The sequence below is a fragment of the Saccostrea cucullata genome, unplaced genomic scaffold (assembly GCF_032062105.1).
Source record: "Saccostrea cucullata isolate Sc308-1 unplaced genomic scaffold, CSIRO_AGI_Scuc_v1 ctg127, whole genome shotgun sequence".
NCBI classification, from domain to species: domain Eukaryota; kingdom Metazoa; phylum Mollusca; class Bivalvia; order Ostreida; family Ostreidae; genus Saccostrea; species Saccostrea cuccullata.
In genome coordinates, this window is record NW_026940370.1 from 1,076,921 (window position 1) to 1,097,500 (window position 20,580).

General features: G+C 33.3%; 2 protein-coding genes across 2 annotated transcripts in view; both read left to right on the top strand.

The window, feature by feature from the left end:
- Positions 1-3,615: 3,615 nt before the first annotated feature.
- On the top strand, positions 3,616-13,459 carry LOC134255241 (ras-related protein Rab-10-like). Its single transcript, XM_062737752.1, has 6 exons — positions 3,616-3,999; positions 5,087-5,147; positions 5,436-5,574; positions 9,175-9,264; positions 10,513-10,614; positions 10,801-13,459. Exons 1-6 carry the CDS (start codon positions 3,873-3,875, stop codon positions 10,879-10,881), a joined length of 600 nt encoding a protein of 199 aa, XP_062593736.1. The 5' UTR covers positions 3,616-3,872; the 3' UTR covers positions 10,882-13,459.
- A 1,403-nt stretch (positions 13,460-14,862) lies between these two features.
- The window catches only part of LOC134255239 (uncharacterized), a 5,822-nt gene continuing 104 nt past the window's right edge, over positions 14,863-20,580 (top strand). Inside the window, exons 1-10 of the mRNA XM_062737751.1 lie at positions 14,863-15,205; positions 15,492-15,600; positions 16,058-16,219; positions 16,389-16,559; positions 16,695-16,768; positions 17,367-17,564; positions 18,885-18,978; positions 19,576-19,709; positions 19,826-19,969; positions 20,243-20,580. The exon at positions 20,243-20,580 is cut by the window's right edge and continues 104 nt beyond it. Of these exons, the coding sequence (XP_062593735.1) occupies positions 14,981-15,205; positions 15,492-15,600; positions 16,058-16,219; positions 16,389-16,559; positions 16,695-16,768; positions 17,367-17,564; positions 18,885-18,978; positions 19,576-19,709; positions 19,826-19,969; positions 20,243-20,365 (1,434 nt within the window). The 5' untranslated portion in view covers positions 14,863-14,980 and the 3' untranslated portion in view covers positions 20,366-20,580. The remainder of the gene's footprint in view (positions 15,206-15,491; positions 15,601-16,057; positions 16,220-16,388; positions 16,560-16,694; positions 16,769-17,366; positions 17,565-18,884; positions 18,979-19,575; positions 19,710-19,825; positions 19,970-20,242) is intronic.

A 20,580-nucleotide genomic window follows, 5' to 3' on the forward strand; every position in this document is an offset into this window, starting at 1 on the left:
TTTTTGGAATGGGATAAATCTGGAAGTTTTTAGCTACTATAATTTCTTTTTTTTTTATTTAGAAAATAAATAATTAGCAAACTGCATCAGGATGTTGGTGTTCTTAAGTAATCACTGGGTCTATCTGTCTAGTTTGTATATTAACTACATATAAGTAGATATCATTTTACCTTACAGACCAAGGTGGAGAATGGTTTAACAAGGACACCTCCAGTTTCTAGGTCAAAGGTTGAAGGTCAAGTTTGTTGATGTTTCCATTTCGATTCAATAACTTTGACATTTTGTAACTTATGATTTGAATATTTTTATCAAAAAACATAGACACCCTCTGGAGAATGGAGAATTATTTCTAAATTAGAATCACCTGATCAAATGTCAAGGGCAAAAAGCTATTATCAACATACATGTAAATATAATTATGGTTAACTTTCACAGGAACACAGTTTTAGGTACAAAAGAAATCAGTATGCAGATTCCTTATTGAAATTCACTACAAAAAAAAGACACCAATCTTAATTTCAAACTTTGTAGGTGGATAATATTAAAATTAGTATGCAGTGAGGTCCTAGATGACTTTGTCAGTTTCTTGTTTCAATATTGATGTTTGGTTCTTATTCTTCTTCTTATATTTATTTAATTCTTTTAAATAAAACTACTGGTAAGACTTTTAAAAAGTAGCTGTAGAAACATTTCCACAAATGCTGTAAGCTTAAAGTAAGTACAGATGATGACAGTAGTTAACATACAAAGTACAAGGGAAGTACAAATGTTTTAAGCTCATCATAGTTGTAATAATCAACAAAGTTTTATAGATAAGTGAATTAAACTTGTTTTAACTTTTTTTTTTGTCTTTTTTATTTTCCACAGATGAAACTATGCCAGAGGAATATTATATTTAAATTCCATGACATGAGAGATTCTTTAGTTATAAATGTCTTGATTTTGGAATAGCATTTTATATATTGCACAGTTTTGCAAATGTGCTGGAAATGTTATTGTCTGATGAAAAACAGAGTGGTTTGTAAGATTGCTAACCTTGACCTCTGTATAAGACATTGGGTCAAGGTCATAACATATCTATGTCACAGCAGTTTAAAGTTCTTTTATGTGTCTTTGAAATAAGGGCCGTTCAAAAGTAAAACTGGTATACATTGTATACAAACATAACTGATCTTGAACTTTCTGATTTTATTTTGGGTGAAGGTCCATGGCATATTATTTATATCAACTGCATGAGCAAAAATAGCTACATGTAACAGGTATTGCTCACAGAGTAAAGACGTTCAAATGACTTAACATTCAAGATATGAACTGAAAATCAATTCAGCTGGACAGCTACAATCACTTTAAAAATATGATAAAACTTAAAAACTTAAGTTACAGACCCTATTGAATACCTTTCGGTATCCACATGTGAGAATCTTCCGCAATTTTAACCTTAAGGTGTTGGTCTCACACTTTTAATTGTTTTGTTAAATATGATAAAAGCGTAAGGTCATGACATGTACAGCTCATGCAAATAAAACATAAAAAAGTTGGATGGTATAATCAGTGAAAATGATATGATGTAGATTGAACGTGGAAACCCGTTAGTGCATAATTATTATTACGACTAAATTAAAATAAATTTGGAGATAATATAAGTTTGTGCAGAGAAAAAAGGGATATTGATTGAAATGTAAGCATAATATATACAAATTCTGAATGGAAAAATTGAATTATTTTTCCCTAGACTTGTTTCCAATGCTTAATGACAATTAAGGAGCTCGATCAGTGGGAATTTTATGAAAAAAACAAGATGTGTTTGTGAAACACTATGCGCTCGGTGGTAACAAAGTTCAAAAAAATTATTTTTTGCAGATAAGTCTCAGTCAAGGTTACAAGGTCATTGACCTTGGTGTCATTTGAAAGAACTTTATTAGTGGAGTATGCATACCAAATATGAAATATCTATCTCTCATGGTTCAAAAGTTATGGTGAAAGTTCGAAAACGATAATTTTAGCATATAGGTCACAGACAAGGTCACAAGGTCATGACCTATGTGTCGTTTGAAAGAGTTTTATTAGTGGAGTATGCATATCAATTATGAAGTCTCTACCTCTCATGGTTCAAAAGTTATGGCGAAAGTTCGAAAAAGCTATTTTTAGCATATAGGTCACAGTCAAGGTCACAAGGTAATTAACCTTGGTGCCATTTGAAAGAGCTTTATTGGTCAAGTATGCATACTAAATATGAAGTCTCTATATCTCATGGTTCAAAAGTTATGGCGAAGGTTAAAGTTGACAACAGACAGACAGACAAACAAATAAACAGACAAACAGACAGGACAAAAACATTATACGCCTCGGATCTATCAATCCGGGCGCATAAAAAATGTAACTGTATATGTGTAAATACTCAAGAGGTATAGGAGGCATACTTCTGTCATTTAAGTAACCTCAGAACTTTGAACCTGATCAAATTACATACTAGTTAATCCTAACTATGATCAAGCCAACCTTAAGATGTTTTCCTGTTGCGGAAAATGAGTTTAAAGTATATCTATGACCTCATTAAATAGAAATCGCTAGGCTTTTTTATAAAAAGTCATTTCACAAAAATAAACCAGGTATCAATATTGTGAACATGAGATTGGATGACATGGTCATTAAGTTTGAAGACCTACAGTAATTAACATCAGATTGTTTTCCAAAATGCATGCTTACAGCAGGTTAGCTGAGTCACTAAATGGGAGATTTTATAGTGGTAGTATTTCCTTTAAATAAGTGTCCGATGGAGGAAGGTAAACAAATATCATGGCCATAGGATATCATTGTGTAACCCAACTCAAATCTTGCTGACATATAGCATAAAATAACTTTTTTCTGCTTGTCTGGGAAATTTTGCTTAATGCCCACCTAAAAACTGCAAATATTTGCTTAGTGCAAACCCCCATCTCATCTCAGTCTCCCCCAAAAACTGAAATTGCAACCTTCAGGTCTGAATGTGCTAGAAGAAGAAAGGAAAATGAGTTTGATAAATTAACAAATCTGTTGGTGGGTTTACTGTAAGCAATTTTCATGAAATACTTGTATGCATCTGCAGCCAAAACCTTAAGGAGCCCAGGCATACTCCAACCCCTATCCTTAATATAAGTATTCATAATTATTGAGGAGAAAAACTTAAAAAAAAAATTACTCAGTTTTCAGTAATATGACAACAATACATTTATATACAAAATTGTAAGGTAAATGATTTTTCCCTTGCACCCCTCCCCCTTTTTTACATAATGTTTAAGTCAACATAGACTTCTTTTCTATTCTTTAAATAATGTTTGTGTTTTAAAATATATTTTTAGATTTTTTATGTTATTATTATATTATCATAATTTGTTTACTTATTCGTTTCTTTATAATGTCTTTTTTAAAGTCACTATTGACCCCCCCCCCCCCCCCCCTTGAAAGCTGATGCTCTTCCTAAAAGTTTCCTTCCGTACATGTTTAGTAAAATGCACAAGTTTCCAAAAAATAAGACTGAAAAATCTGTAATTTATTACATATATAATTGTATAATTATTTAATCCACAATGATAGTCAACCCCGCCCATCTGCAATTCGGAATTTCTCAGTCCATCCGATTTTAGATTACAGACGGAAGTGACATCATCATCTCAGACAGCCATCACAAGTCTTCTAATTATATTGATCGGTTAATGGCTAATAATAGAAGAAAGTTAAATGTATAGCCTATTGTTTCATTATTGGACATGATTATTTTTGAAGAAACTAATACCTAATCAGTGGAAGTGAAACTTCATCTTATCTGCGACTAATTATAAAAGGTTCAAATCCGCCATCTTTTAACAAATATTCTACTAGTTGAATGAGGAAAAATGGCGAAAAAAACATACGATTTGTTATTCAAATTGCTTCTTATTGGTGACTCTGGTGTTGGAAAAACGTGTCTTTTATTTCGATTTTCTGATGACGCTTTCAACACAACTTTTATATCCACTATAGGTAAGTTGATGATGTTGGGTGATCTCATTCTTCAAATTCCTTTCCTGGTGAGCAGTAGTAATATGATATAGGTGTTGGACATGAAGCATCTTACTCGGCTCGGACAGGAACATGACTTTCATTATAATGATCCTCTCACTGACCCGTGGAAGTAACTTCCTGAAGGCCTATGGTCTATCACTGCAGTCTGTGTAGAATTGAACATGACATTTAAATTAAAGTACAGATTACCTATTTGGAAGTAAAAGTAAACTTAGATCTAACTCATCCATTCAGAACACGTTTGATGATGCAATATGAGTCTGAGTATTGCCAGAATATTGTGATGAAGAAAAGCCCAGCAGTTTTAACTCTCATAGACGAAGTAATGTCCTATACCACACAATCAAACCCCATGATCATTATGATATCAGAGATTGGAAGATCTATTCCATGAAGGAAAAAAATCCCAACTTTCCTATCACCCTAAAGTGGCAACAAATATTAATGAAAACTTTTTCACTTATTTGTCATATTTTAGTGGTCTTAATGCTTAAGTTTTTCAAATCAGAAAACAAGAGAAATTACATACCTGTTTAATAAAAAAAAAAAATTAAATATTAAAAAGAAATTAGGGCTAATAGCTGTATATCAGTATAAGGACAGTGGCATACTCATAAATGTAATGCTACAGGTATGTACAAATAAAGCATTAACGATTTTTTAATATTGCCAAATTGACGCCCCAGACGGTTATACTTTTTATGATCATTTACAAAACTGAAGTCTTTTTCTTTAAATTTTTTGTATAAACCTAGTTATTGCATTCAGATAAGTCAAAGTTCAGTTGGGCAACGCTGCAAGTGAACCTAATTGTTGATGCATGTCACTGCATCCCTAAAATGAAAGTTGTATCATACATGTTTTTATGAATGAATGATGACACATGTGACTTGTCTCTTCAGTATTGTCAGCAGGACTAAGTTTGAACTCTTGTGTTTATTACCAACTATTGATTTAATTTTATAGATTGATGTGTTAAGAATTTCATTATAACCCACTTACAAAAATCAAATCACACTTCATGACTTGTCACATTTCATTTCAGGAATAGATTTCAAAATCAAAACAGTTGAACTTGGTGGAAAGAAAATTAAATTACAGATATGGTAAGTGTGTTTAAGTATTTTAGTCTAAAAATTCATGATTTTGAGACTAAAAGGTTATTTCATATAGTTGTAAGAAAGCAGCATATGTATGAGCATAAGTTGCATTCCATGGTCTTTATTTCGTGCATTGTCTACATAAAAACAAACTTCAAGGAAAAGAGCTAACTTTAATAAGATAAATCAGTAAAAAGTCATTTTGTATTCTTACTTATTCCGTAAATGCCAGTAAGTATAAGATGAATCAGTTAATGAAGTCAGTAGAGTATTTATTGAATATTATTTTTGTAGGGACACTGCTGGACAGGAGCGATTCCACACCATCACCACCTCCTACTACAGGGGGGCTATGGGCATCATGCTGGTGTACGACATCACTAACCCCAAAACATTTGAAAATATCTCCAAATGGTTACGAAATATTGATGAGGTAAGGAGGCTTGAATGATGAGCTGGTCACAAGAAAATTGGCAAAATAAATCTGAAAATCATTTTATTAGGTTCAGCAAAAAAAGAGAGTTTTTATTGCTCAATATATACGTGTATTGTGATACAGGGTTTCATACTGTGATGACGTATCATACTGATATGTAACAATTTTGTTTGTATTTAGGTATATTGGTATATTTTCACATTCGTCTTTAGCAGAATGACTTTGACGATATATAATAATGCAGCACAGTGTTTATGATAGTCTAGATTTAGTTGACTTGTATTCAGTATTGCAAAGGGAGGTAATGGTAACAAAGGTTATAGAACAAAATAAATCAACTTTGGTACTGTAATTGTGGAAGTAAGACACACTTTACTGCCTTCTAGCTCATGATCTGCATCACAGGCTTTTGGATCGCTTGAAAAAAAATTGTGTGTAAAAAAAAAATAAAGGTACTGAACTCTTATACCGGGTACCAAATTGCGCTAATAAAATATTTTTTATTCACATGCTCTAAAATTCTACTTTCTATTTAAATTTATTCATAGGTAAACATTCTTCATTTCTACCAAAGCTCATTCCGAAATTCCATATTTTTCTCGAGATATTCTGAAATCAATCTCAAAAATGACCTACTTTCTTTTACTCGACATTAGCTTGGGCCCCTAGCCATTCACATGTAAACAGACGGTGTTTGAAGTGCAGCGAAGAGTTGCATAGTATTTGCAAGATCTTTCAACATTTTAAAGTTGATTTCTTACTCCGGATTGTAAGGTTAAGTCCGTATTAATTCCTTTCGCGAAAAATTAACTTGAAAAAGTCTGCATCAACAACTACACAGCCATATTGATTATGAATGTAAAAGAAGCTATGGTCGAACGATTTTTTCCCGGAATGCATTTTATACCTTTCGATTTTCAAAACAATTAGACAGCTAAAATGTTGTTTGTGACTTAGTAAGATCATATGATCAAATTAGAGAAAATCCATGTAAAGCTCAAACGCAAATGAGCAAATATTCATTGACTTTAGTATAAACTCCGGGGAAAATTTGTCCCGTCGTTCCCGCTTAAAAATTAGTGTAGCCCTCCGAAGGCCCAAGCTGATGTTGAGTAAAAAAATTAAGGTCAATTTTGGAATTGATTTCAGAATATCTCGAGAAGTATAAGAAATTACGGAATGAAATTTGGTAGTAATGAAGATTGTTTATATATGAATAGATATGGGTAAAAAGTAAAATTGTAAAGCATTTGATTTAAAAGAATTTTATTGGCGAAAGTAGGTACCCTGTGAAAAGAGTTCCATACCTTTATTTTTTTTTTCAACACCTCAATTTTTTTCTAAGCGATCTAAAGGCCTGTGATCTGCATAGACATTTGCATTAAGAAGAAGGTACAGTTTGAGCTTTATTGTGCCCTAAAAAATTAATGTTCTTAAAAAGTTATGAAATTGGCTTTAACAATAGTTGAGTAGATGAATATGATAAATCATTAAAGAATATGGCATTAAGGAGGACTTTTCTGAAAATATGACGTCATTAATTTGGTATATTTCTAAGTTTAATGCAGAAAAGCCTCAAAAAGACTCATTTTTGTACCAATTTTCCTTTAGAAAATAGTGTCTGCCACCGTCGCCCACTTTAATTTTTGGATATATTATGTAAACTGCTATGAAAAATCACATATCTCAAAATCTTTCTGGGCGACGGTGGTAGAGTATGTTTTCAGAAAGAAAATTCCACTTAAAATTGATGTCTTGTGCAATTTTTAGCTCTACTGGTCCGTCCGTCTGTCTGTCTGTCTGTCTGTCTGTCCGTCTGTCTGTCTGTAAACAATTTTTCAAAATGCTACTCCTCCTACAGTTTTGGTCTGATTTCAATATAACTTGGCACACAAGTAGACTACACTAAGATACATAATTCTGTGTATCGGTTTTTGATTTCGATGAACGGTGTTGCCGTGGTTACTAAAAATAGAAATTTCTGTGAAATTCTTTCAAAATGCTACTCCTCCTACAGTTTTGGTCTGATTTCAATATAACTTGGCACACAAGTAGACTACACTAAGAAACATTATTCTGTGTATCGGTTTTTGATTTCGATGAACGGTGTTGCCGTGGTTACTAAAAATAGAAATTTCTGTGAAATTCTTTCAAAATGCTACTCCTCCTACAGTTTTGGTCTGATTTCAATATAACTTGGCACACAAGTAGACTACACTAAGATACATAATTCTATGTATCGGTTTTTGATTTCAATGAACGGTGTTGCCGTGTTTACTAAAAATAGAAATTTCTGTGAAATTCTTTCAAAATGCTACTCCTCCTACAGTTTTGGTCTGATTTCAATATAACTTGGCACACAAGTAGACTACACTAGGAAACATAATTCTGTGTATCAGTTTTTGATTTCGATGAACGGTGTTGCCGTGGTTACTAAAAATAGAAATTTCTGTGAAATTCTTTCAAAATGCTACTCCTCCTACAGTTTTGGTCTGATTTCAATATAACTTGGCACACAAGTAGACTACACTAAGATACATAATTCTTTATATCGGTTTTTGATTTAGATGAACGGTGTTGCCGTGGTTACTAAAAATAGAAATTTCTGTGAAATTCTTTCAAAATGCTACTCCTCCTACAGTTTTGGTCTGATTTCAATATAACTTGGCACACAAGTAGACTACACTAAGATACATAATTCTGTTTATCGGTATTTGATTTCGATGAACGGTGTTGCCATGGTTACTAAAAATAGAAATTTCTGTGAAATTCTTTCAAAATGCTACTCCTCCTACAGTTTTGGTCTGATTTCAATATAACTTGGCACACAAGTAGACTACACTAAGATACATAATTCTGTGTATCGGTTTTTGATTTAGATGAACGGTGTTGCCGTGGTTACTAAAAATAGAAATTTCTGTTAAATACTCTCAAAATGCTACTCCAAATAACTGTTTTAGTCTGGTTATGATATAATGTGGCATGCAAGTAGACTACACTAAGAACATAAAGAGACTTAATCAAGAATCAGTATTCTATTTATTGCTGTTGAAAAGTTTCAATTTCTAACTGCTTAAGTACTTTTCTCTTCCTTTGCTATAAGTACAAACCAGTAGAGCTTCAGTCTTGACAGAGACTTCTGGTTTAAGAAAATACGGGAAAATGCACAAGTTAATGATGTCACAATTAGCATATAGGAGGTCATATGAGAAAAATGATTTGTGTATTCTTACTGAAGGGAATTCCTATGATTCAGAAAGAATGAATTTTGATTTCTTATATCACTTTCATATTTTAGAAAAATATAGGGCTTAATTTGTATTGAAACGTGCCATGGTCTTTACTGTTTTTCTATTACTTACATATATGTTTATGATTTTCCTTTAAATCTGATCTGAAATTAGCATTGTTCTTATTATCTCTTATAAAAGAGACAGTTTCTGATTTCTAATTAGTAGATTTACTAACATGTTTAAATGTCAAAATAAGTCATCCCCTTCTTAATGCTAATTGTCAGAATGCATCAAATTGTTATAATAAGACAAGTTCATATTGCAGTTATAAGTCTGTAAAGTCACACATTTGTTTGTTTTATAGCATGCCAATGAAGATGTGGAGAAAATGATCCTTGGAAACAAATGTGACATGGAGAATAAAAGACAAGTGTCTAAAGAACGGGGAGAGGCTGTAAGTTGATAAAGTTACTGTATACAGGGAAATTTTGCCCCCATTTCATTTTTGCCCTACTTAGAGATGGGCAAATTTAAATTAATTTTATTTTATAAATATATTTTGTAATGCAAATTTTTTGGCCTTTTTTGTGTCCTGTTTCATACAGGAAGAAAGGGTATATCAGATTTGATATAGAATCTGTTTATTAAAGCAATGTAAAAAAAAAAAAAACAGTTTTAGAAAAATTAGCATTTCTTTCATGTGATATTTGATTGGTCATGACAAGATTGTACCGGTAATTGAAGTCTGCTGTATCAATTTGATTTTTAACTGTTTTGTTCACACTACATAAAGTATTCAGTAGTATTACATCAAAATTGAAATGAGATTTATGGGTCAAGCAGCATGCATTGCTGTTTTTAAAATTGTGAACAAAATATCACACTGAAATGGTATTTGTCTTAGTATTTACTGCCAGTGACACCTTTGGCTTAAGGACATATGCAAGGTACCTTACCTACTGATAATTTTTTAAAGATATTCTAAATTTAAACTTATAATACCATTACATGTTCTTAGACAAAAAATCAGCATGCGTTACCAGGGGTTTTGAAAAGATATCAAATTTTGAAATTTTTTCATTCATCAAAGAAAATGTACAAAAATTACAAAACATAAATTCCAGATTTTTTTCATCAAAAATTGTTTTAGAAGAGGTGTACAAATTCATATATAGACATTAAAAATATTGCACACAGGTCCTTCATTTAGTGGAACTCTTCAACTCCAGGGAAGAACTCAGTAAAGTTCAAACTACGTTTCGTATGACCTTAATGGGCTGTAACAAGGGTTCTCCATCCTTGTCAGTCACTAGCTAGTTTTTGACCAAGCCATTCTTTGTTGACGAATTTGGTCATATCCTCTATTATTGTCACCTGTAAAAAAGGTCCTGATTAAAAAGATATTTAGCCAAAATATTCTTAGGATCCTTACCTGAAACTTTTGTGGAATGTCAACATCTTGCTCAGGTCACTTTCTGTCATTTCACTGCACTGATCCATACAAAAGGATAGGTAGAATTACAACATTTTTTAAGTTGAAAAATTAATGTTTGTCTTGGAGTTCTTAATTACTGCTCTTGTCATAGATAGTCTCCCTTTGCTCTTGCCTTAGTGAATGTCTTTGTTATTAATTAATGCATAATATGCTCAAGCATGGAACTTAGCTTTAGTTGTTATTGAAAAGAAATACTGTTCATTGTAGATTGCCAAAGAACATGAAGTTCCATTCCTAGAAACAAGTGCAAAAGCCAATATTAATGTAGAAAAAGCCTTCATGGATTTAGCACAAGCAATATTAAATAAGGTGAGAACTAAATAGAGAAAATCTTTGTGCTTTAATTTACAAAATCACAATAAGAACAAACATTTTATGATTTATCTGAACCAGACACAGGATAATTTGACATTGTTTAAATTAGATATTTTAAAATATTAATTATAGAATATTTGTCAGTTGAATTGGAGTTCTAATTAATCATTTATCTTTCAGTCACCATCAAGGGATGCTAGACCAGAGGGCCAAGTCATAAATGGTGGAAACAAGCCAAATCGCTCTGGTTCATGTTGTTAAGACTTCTCTCTCTCTGTGTGGATTCATTCAGATTTCACTAATAAATGTACTGTCTGGTTAAAGTCAAAGCTTGTGTAGCTCTTTAGTTCAGGATGTTCAGTTAATAGTAACTTCGGAAACCTGAACTTGGTCACTTATTTCTGTGGACCTGAAAACATAGCAATGGATTTTCTTTTTGAATAATTAATTGCTATTTAATAATAACTAATTATATATAATAATATCATTAACATATAATATTTTTTGCTATACATATAGATTATACCATAAGTAAGTAAATAATGATCCTAAAAATTAGCATTGCAGGGGGAAAAGTCAAATTCCTTGCTTGCACTTGACCTAAAGTTGCTATATCTGAAAAAAACAAAAACAGTTAAGAAAAGAAACATTTCAACATTTTACTTTTGTTAGAATAAATAATTTATTTTCATTGGTGGTACTGGGTGAGAAAGATAGAGAATATGTGTTTACAAAAAAGCTGTGCAAGAGAAAAGTATTTTTATGTGTAATATTTTTATGCACTTTAATGCATCAATATTTTGTTGCATAGCATTGTATTGTTAAGGTATTTTACTTGACAACATTTTTTTTTGTGTTGACTCTTTACTTCTGTATCAGGTTCAAAATTTGTTACTGAAAATAAATTTGGTTTTTGGGGGAACAAGTAGCTGAAAGCATATTAAGTTTTAGGAGTAATATATTAATTAAATTTCAACTTTTTTTTTTACCAGTATTTTCAAAGACTTTTGAGACTTTTCTGAGAGCGTTGGGGGCTGCATTTTTTGTTTTATAAATAATTTTCCCATATAACTTGTATAGATTTTTTAAAATTATTTTTTATCCATTAGAACCTCCCGAAACTGTAAGCATATTAAGAAAAAAACAACAGTGCTTATCATAAAAAAGTGTATTGTTTTTTAACACTCTGGTATCTGTTTTTGTGTCTGTGTGCTTTATTTTTTGCAAAATGTGTTTTGTCAAAATTAATTTATATAGGTTGATTAAAAAAAATTAAAAATTAGAACTCTCACTAAAGTACCTCTTCCCTCACTCCCCCCCCCCCCCAAGAAAAGCAGGGGTTTTTGTTAATGAAATTTGAAATTACCCCCATTCTTTTGGGGAAATTAGGAGTTAATATACATGTTGTTGTTTTTCAAAATGTTTCATAGAAACAAGTTCTGTTCATAATACTACTGCTGAATATATAAGTTAAAGTGTGGGCAGAAAGTACCTTTATGATTTTCTTGTGTTCATTTCTTTAAAAAAAAAAAAAATTTGATCCATTTGTTCCTTTAATTTTTCAAGTTTCACATTTAATGCTGTTCAAGTACTTACTTATGTCAAATTCATGTTTTTGTGGCTTTAGTAGAGTATGCACTAATTTATGATCACATGTACTGCCAAAATATAAATTATTATGGATGTAAGGTAAATACCCACTATGCTAAATGAGGCTCTTATAGACCATGACCTCCCATAGTACATGTAACAAATATGCAAAAAATGGAAAAAAAGAAATACATTGTAAGTACAAGTGAAGTACATGTATTTGATTCTGAAGATGGAATATTGTATATCTATATTCCTTATATTAAATCTACAAATAAAACTGGAATTGAACAGCAGTGTATGATTGTGATTAACAGTAATTTGTACATCTGGAAAATTTATGATTTTGACATTGCATGGTTGCATTTGTGTCTTCTCATGAATATGGTGCACGCTCTGTATTTTAATCTGTTGGTTTCACATAAAATATTTTGATTTTCTGTATCTTATGACGTCTCTGGTGATAATTAATTGATTTAAGAATGAGTTGACAGTTTGAATTTGGAATGAAATGGAAAACAGTGATTTTTTGGTGAGGGAGAGATGAAAGTTGAAAAGTTGTAAAATTGGAATGAGTGAAGAGATTGATGGATACAATTCTTTGAAACTTTCTCAGTTTCAGCAACATCTTTCTCTTGAATAAAATGTTTATAAAGAATACATACATTCATTCATGGTCAGTACAGTTGTAAAACTATGAAAATGGCAAACAATATCAGCATAATGCAGGTGTTTTTTTTTCTCTAAAAGCAAAAAAAGTGTGTGTGACAAAAATTCAAAGTTTTTTTGAAAAATCAATGTCACAAAGTGATCGCTAGTAAACAAGTTTTTTATGCCAGGAAGGATTATTAAGTGTTGACCAGCCACTGTAGAAAGTGCTGGAATTTAGTGATGTGCTTACTGTGGCTTTATCCACATTTATTATGTATAAGAATACCCTGTAAAATTCATGCTTTCAGTGTTGACCAGATGGACTATGTTAGTAATCATTGGTGGCACAGCGTCTTCCATTAGCATAATCAAAGATGTCTTGCCACAGCATCATTACTGTGTTTTATTTTTAGTATTCAGAAGTCAAAGAATGGTGTATGTGTTTGCTATTTTCAGTTGTATATAGAACTGTGTTAAGTTACCAGCATACAAATTTTGTACTTGATACTGTGTAGATCTATTCTCCATTTAGGCTTTTCATATTGCTTCTGATATTCACTCCTAATTTTATTCTGAAATAAACTCAAAAATCAATTTATTACACAGTTGTTTTTATGTCTGATGTACTTTGAATTTATAAAACTTTTTAAAAAGTGCATTTGTATAACCTTTACTGATTGAGGATGTGGTCCAAATGATGTTATTTAGTTAATGGGTAGAATGCAATTTGACATAGTGGTGAGATTTGAAGTACACTACTTCAACAAATGCACATCGAAAATTTTGGACATAGGTCCCCCGGCCGTTCACAATTTATAACAAAGGGCTAATTTAATTTGACTGAATACTTAGTCTATGGTCTAGTATTATTTTTTAGCTCACCTGAATTGAAAGCTCAAGTGAACTTTTCCGTTTACCTGTTATTTGTCTGTCAGTCTGTATGTAAACTTTTCACATTTTCATCTTCTTCTCCAGAAGAACTGGACAATTTCACCCAAACGTGGTACAAAGCATCCTTGGGTAAGAAGAAGTTTAAATTGTTAAAATGAAGGGCACCCCCTTCAAAGGGGAGATAAACAAGAAAAGACAAAAATAGGGTGGAGTCATAAAAAAAATCATCTCGAGAACATTTTGAGCCAATTTCAACCACACTTGGTACAAAGCATCCTTGGTTAAAGGGAAGTTTAAAAAAAAAATTGTTAAAATGAAGGGTCAAGCCCCTTCCAAGGGGAGATAATCAAGAAAAGACAAAACTAGGGTGGGGTCAAAAAATCTTCTCCAAGAATTACCATAGGACTAGAAAAGGTGAAACTTATGTAACGGGAGAGGAGAAAATGCAGCGGACCAGACCGGAATTCGAACCCGGGCCCCCTGAAACTCCGGTCAGGTGCTCTACCAACTGAGCTGTCTGGCCACCAGCGACTGAACCCGGCTGACCGCCACATTCCTCCCTCCTGAAAGGTCTTTGGCCCTCCAAAGACCCCAACCCAGGCTCATCCCTGGCAGGTCTTTCACCTGTCCATTCCAGGGCATGGCACGTCACCAGGTGTAAAGGGAAAGGACAAAATGCAGCGAACCAGACCAGGATTTGAACCCGAGCCCTCTGAAACTCCGGTCAGGTGCTCTACCAACTGAGCTGTCTGACCACCGGCGATCAAACCCGGCTGACCGCCACACTTATGTGGAAGCATCCTTGGTAGCATAGATTTTAAATTGCTCAGATCATGACATCTGCTGTAAGGGCGGGGCCACGATAGGTATTACATTCGGGAGAATCAGGTGAAGAACAGCATGGCCAAAGAGATAAGTACTGCGGTGAGCGTTGAGGCCCATGGGCCTCTTGTTATAGCGTAAGCAAGATTGTTTGTAAATGGCTTGTCACAAAACGTTGGTTTAAAAGAGAAAAAAAACAGCTGAAATCCCCAAGTACATGAGTTAATGAGTTACCGAAGCGGAAACATTCTCCCTCAAGGGTTGTAAAGTGAAAGTAGAAGCGTGGCAAGAGTTGCCTTTCGTTGTACAGTCACAAGCTGTCTTCCGCATTGTGGTTTATTGATCATGACACATGTAAACGGCTCATCGGGTATTTAGAACATTGTTAATGACTTCGATTTGAAGTATGGAGCTGAAGGGACAAGTAATAGTTTATTCTATCTTGGGATGTCCCCATTGCATGAAGGCTAAAAATACATTACAAGAAAAGGGAGTTCCATACACTGATATTAGTTTGGATCGTTTCCCCCAGTGCAGGGAGGAGCTGACCTCCAAAACGGGAAAGAAGACTGTCCCCCAGATTTTCTTTAATGCTACTCACGTTGGAGGAAATGATGATCTGCAAACCTTGGTGAGTATTGTGTTTTTGTATTGGGGATGGGAGGGGGAAGGGACTACAGATAGGCCATATAATATTGAATTCACTTGTCAGTGTTGTGCTGGACTATCTTCATTTACTTGGTTATAAATAAACACGTTCTCTAAAACAAGGATATAATAATGAGTAACATTAGCTGAAATTTTCCATATACACCAAGCAAACGAACAGTAACACATGCACAAAAATCTTGTTTGTATATAGCTGTATAAAGTTGATAATGGATTTTCTTATAGAACTTTAATGTATTGAATTACAGATAGAAGATAAGGAGAGATTTCAGACTCTCCTTGATGACGTGATTAATAATGAGGCTCCAGCGGATGCTCCCAAGATTCCAGATCCAGACACTGCAGTCCCAGATTCAGGTATCTAAGAAGGTGACAACCTGAAGTCAACTTTGTATAACACGTGTTCTTCTAGCTGTTCATAATTATCCAATCACTTCAATTCTACCAGTCACTCTCTGAATTTTTTGTACAATTAAGAAAGAAAAAAAAGAAACTGAAAAATGTGTTAAGAATAGAATAGATTTAGTTTGAAATTTGCTTTATATAATTTTATGCCCAAATACATTAACAAGAAATTTTGTCTTAAAGCTCACCTGAATCAAATGCTCGCGTGATCACCTTTCCTGAAGGAAGAGTGCCTCATGACGGTCGTGTCCGTTATCTGTAAATTTTTCACGTTTTTGACTATTTCTCAAGAACTACTTACTATAACCATATTTTAACTAAACCTGCCACAAGCTTCAAGTCATGGCCTTGTGGGTTTAGGTTTGGCCATGCTTAAAAAATCTAATTTTGTGCGTAAATAATCTTACAGACATAGGTGAATTCTCCTGTGAGCCTGATGAATATGCCATCCTGGTACAGAATCTCAGAAAGAGTGGCCTAATTAAGGACCACAGAAGACTCCTGTCTGTCCACAAGAACACATTTGTTGGGAAGGAATTTGTTGACTGGATTGTGGAAACCAAGGGTTTAGGTAATGTACAGTACTGTAACTCAGAGATTCAGGCCTCTAAGTGGCCTTGAAAATTTAGGCTAAATTAGTCGCCAATTAGAGCCCTGAGATTGCGTGAAATCGAGCATGACAGCTATGTACAAGAAGGTCATAATTATATTTGATTTAAAATTTGTTGTGCAATTTTCAGACAGGAGTGTGGCTGTAGAGATGGGACAGAAATTGATAGATCAACACTTTGGACATAACCTGAAGTCAGACCAGACCTTCCAGGACTCAGATACGCTGTACAGACTGATGGATGACGACGAGTCAACAGCTCTGAACGCTGGAGAAATGTCACAGTGTGAACCAAGACCTGGTATGATTTAACCTAGTAGCACTGATTTTAGCAGAAAACAAAAGCTTCTTTAATTCTCTTGAGAATTGAATTTTAAAGTTTTCCTCTAGAAAACTCTATAATGTCTAAAAAAAAATATATATTTTTCTATTTCAGCTGGTGACTTGGGGGAAGATATAAGAAAACTCATTTTAAAAATATATGCAGCCTTTTTGTCACCAGATGGAAAAGTAAGTTTTTTGTAAAGATCAGAACCATTTCAAATTCTTCATAGTACAGAATGTTTAGAGTGAAAAGTAAAACTAGTATTAGTATCACCTCAGCCAAAGGACCATGAGCTTTTCTAATCATAGTGGTTGGCATCTGTTTGTTTTATCTATCTGATGTTGTCTGAAAGTTGGTATTTCATTTTCATTTTTGTCTTCTTCTTCTTCTTCAGAATCACTAGGTCAGTTTCAACTAAACTTTCCACAAATTATCTGTTAAGGAGAATTGAAATTTGATCCAGGAACTGGGTGGAAAACTTTTAAAGATATTCTCAAGATGAACAGGATAAAAAAAAAATCTTATAAAAGTGAATTCAACTATTTTGTTTAAAGTCAGCACTCTGTAATGACCTTGTTAGCAAATATAACCTGTCATTGGGTTGTATGTTGAGTGACGTTTTTCATATCTATCGTTAAGCCTTTGTTTTTACTCTGAATTTCACTACCGGTATTTTAGGTTCTGCCTAAGTGACGAATTTCATTTAACTCATTTATTTAGTTTTACTTTTAATCTTGATAAGCATAAATATTTTGTTTTAGCTTTTAATTTTGATTATTGCAGAAAGTTAATTATAAAGGAATAGCTGGAAGTGATGAATTCAAGAAATATGTACGTCTGACTAAAGAGTTACAGAGAGTGAATATAGTTGATGCTAGCCGGGATGAGAAGGTGGCCTTCTTCATCAATATCTACAATGCCCTGGTCATCCATGCAAATGTCTCTGTAGGACCACCAGTCAATCTCTGGCAGAGGTATAAGGTAAGAAATGATTATTTCTAATAGTTGACAATGTACGTGTATAGCCGTAATATTCCAAAATGAGGCCATGGTTACCTACTTCTGAATTATAAAAGGCTGTGTGCCAGGATGTGAAAAATATAATCCGGTAAGTTTAGAATAATTCCAAAATGAGGCAACAGTTACATGTTTTGAGTTTTTTTGTCACTTGTTTCCCCCAAGAATTGGTCTCGCATTGAGCAAGGTATAATTTTAATTTGATATGACTATGGCTATTTAGTTCTGTAATGAGGCCTACTTTTGGTAGTGACACACTTTCCCACCAGATACATCTTTCAGAGAGTTGACAAGGCGTGCTGGTCTAGGCCTCACAACGTGAAAGACATAACCAGAAACAAAACTGCTATTATTTATGAATAGACAGATAAATAGGAAAGTACTTACAAAAACTATGACCAATCAAAAGAAAGATATATGAAAATTGGCATTGTCACCTAACTTTGTTATCTTGTAATTTAAAGTTCTCAGTAGCTATGGTTCTTGGACTTTGTAAGGAATTCAGAAAACATGGTCTTGTATCAGCTTTACACATGCCTGAATTTCAGTTGGATAGAGATTGGAGGATTGATCAAAAGAAAAAGAGCATTCTGAGAATATTGCATTAATAGTACTTGTCTCCTATTGGCAAGTGTAATCTGGTTCTTGTTAAAAGTTGAAAATGTCATATTTCTGTCAAAAATCACCAAGAAGTAGTCTAAGAACAAAATGTAAACTGTATATATAACTCATCAAGGTAGGCTCACATACCAAAATCAGCACAATATCTGCAAGTGATTGGGGAAGAAGTAGATTTTTTTTAATTAAAAAAGGCTGTAATTCTACAAAAAATCAATGAACTAAAAGAAATTTAAGCTTTAACTTTTCAAGATACACCAACATACCGAAAATGAGCTCAATATCTACAAGCATTTAAATAAAAATTATGGAAAACCAAAACGGACAGACAAATGGATGACAGACAAATAATTTTTAGCCTCAGATACTATTTTGAAAATCAGTGTTCTTGCAAATGTAATCAAGCTGAGTACCGAAAATGCTTATATAGGCCTCCTGCATTGATTTTTTTTTTTGGAGTGGGGGGGGGTAAATGAATAGGATTTTCTATTTTTTTTTTTAAGATATTTAATGGTACTTTATTTGTAATTTTCTTTTAATGCAGTATGTATCAATAGTAATGCTACATTGTAAGCAGAACACTAAACCAAATCTGGTCATAACAAAAATTAATGTTGAAGGATTTTTTAGCTGCACTTTCTGATTTTTCCTTTAAATAACTACTAGTTTTTCAACACTGTTCGATACATCATTGGTGGACATGCCTATTCCCTACAAGACATGGAGAATGGAGTTCTGAGAGCAAACAGAAAGGGTGTTGGTAAGCTTTTAAAATTCCTTGACTTCTTTATGAGTAGTAAAGACAGTTGTTTCTCTGGTAGGCCTATTACAATTCAAAGTCACTTTGGCAGAGTCTTAAATTGAGGCTAGGTACAATGCAACTGAGATAATGGTACGGTAATTTCTGATGATAGAATGTGCTTGACAGCAATAAAAGTGATAAAAAAATTTGCATGGTTTTTATTTTCCCTCAGTATTCAAATATTTATTTTAAGTGTTGAAGTGTTTGATACTCAGACCTTTGTTGAATACCAGAGTAACCATTTCCTGGACTCCTCATTAATTCATCATTAAACCTCATATAAAACATCAAATTTACAAAAACCAGGAAGTAGGTAAAATCTTATTTAAATATTATATAACCATAGCATTGAAATGAGGCAAGCCCTGTTACCGTACTGCAGTATTAAAATATTAAAAATTCAATACACTGAATTAAATGTCTGGTTTATTTTGTATTGTGGGAGGATGTAAACCTGAGAGGAAGGTATCCTCTTTCAAGGTCTTTGAGTTTGGCTGCACTTTTGCATATGTGACTTACCTGTACCTAATTCTAACATTTCTTATTATATTTTAGGAATGCTGTTTCGGCCCTTCTCACAGTCTGACCCCCGCTATAAGATTGCCCTCCAGGAACCAGAGCCCTATATTCACTTTGCCCTGGTGTGTGGGGCTAAGAGCTGCCCTCCAATCAAAACCTACTCTACTGATGTGAGTAAGATTTAATACAGTGTCAGGTTCTGTCATCAGATGTGTGTAAAATGACAAATATAGAACTTATTTATCATTATCAAAGCATTATGTGTGCAAACCATTTTCATTTTCAGGGGTTAGAAAGTCAGCTGAAGCTGGCAGCGGAGGCTTTTCTAGACAGTGATGATGGTCTCTCTATTGATATGAACAAGAAACAAATCATGCTGACCAAAATTCTTAGCTGGTACCAGGAAGACTTTGGTAAAAATAAAGAGGAGGTAAGCTGTACCCTCTTGATTTACAAGAATGCAAGCAGTTAAACCTGTACTGCAATGATGAAATAAAGCTGTGTTGTATTAATTTCATGCAGTCACAAATTTTCTGTGTAAATTTAGCTAATAATGTTCATAAAATATGATTTTATATATGATAATTTATAGCAACACCTACATTAGAATGATATGAAGTTTACACATTTACTTGTACTTAAAAACCAATATACAAATGCACTGGTAACTGTATGGGTAGTACATTATCTCTTTTCTTTACAGGTTTTGCAATGGATTTTAGGAAATCTGCCTGATGGAGAGAGAAAAACTCAGTTAAAAGAGCTGTTAGATGGGAAGTCCTATAAAGTGGGATATAAACATTATGACTGGGGACTCAATTCCTAAAAAATCTCACCAGTCCATACTGATGTAAAAAATTATCTAATTGACCCCATAATGTTTACTACTTAAGACAGTGAAACCCAGCAATCTTAAATGGACTCTGTGGACTGTCATTACAAAACTCAGGCAGCAAAAGTTTATCTCTGGGATAAGAATAATTTATGATAAAATGGTCACATTTCACCTTCAAAGATGATTGAATATGTTGTCACAAATAC

Bases quoted from the DNA above. Each gene is read 5' to 3' on its own strand.
- LOC134255241 (XM_062737752.1), top strand. From the start codon at position 3,873: ATGGCGAAAAAAACATACGATTTGTTATTCAAATTGCTTCTTATTGGT. The intron at 4,000-5,086 runs GTAAGTTGATGA...ATTTCATTTCAG, and splicing joins AACTTTTATATCCACTATAG to GAATAGATTTCAAAATCAAA. The intron at 9,265-10,512 runs GTAAGTTGATAA...TGTTCATTGTAG, and splicing joins CTAAAGAACGGGGAGAGGCT to ATTGCCAAAGAACATGAAGT.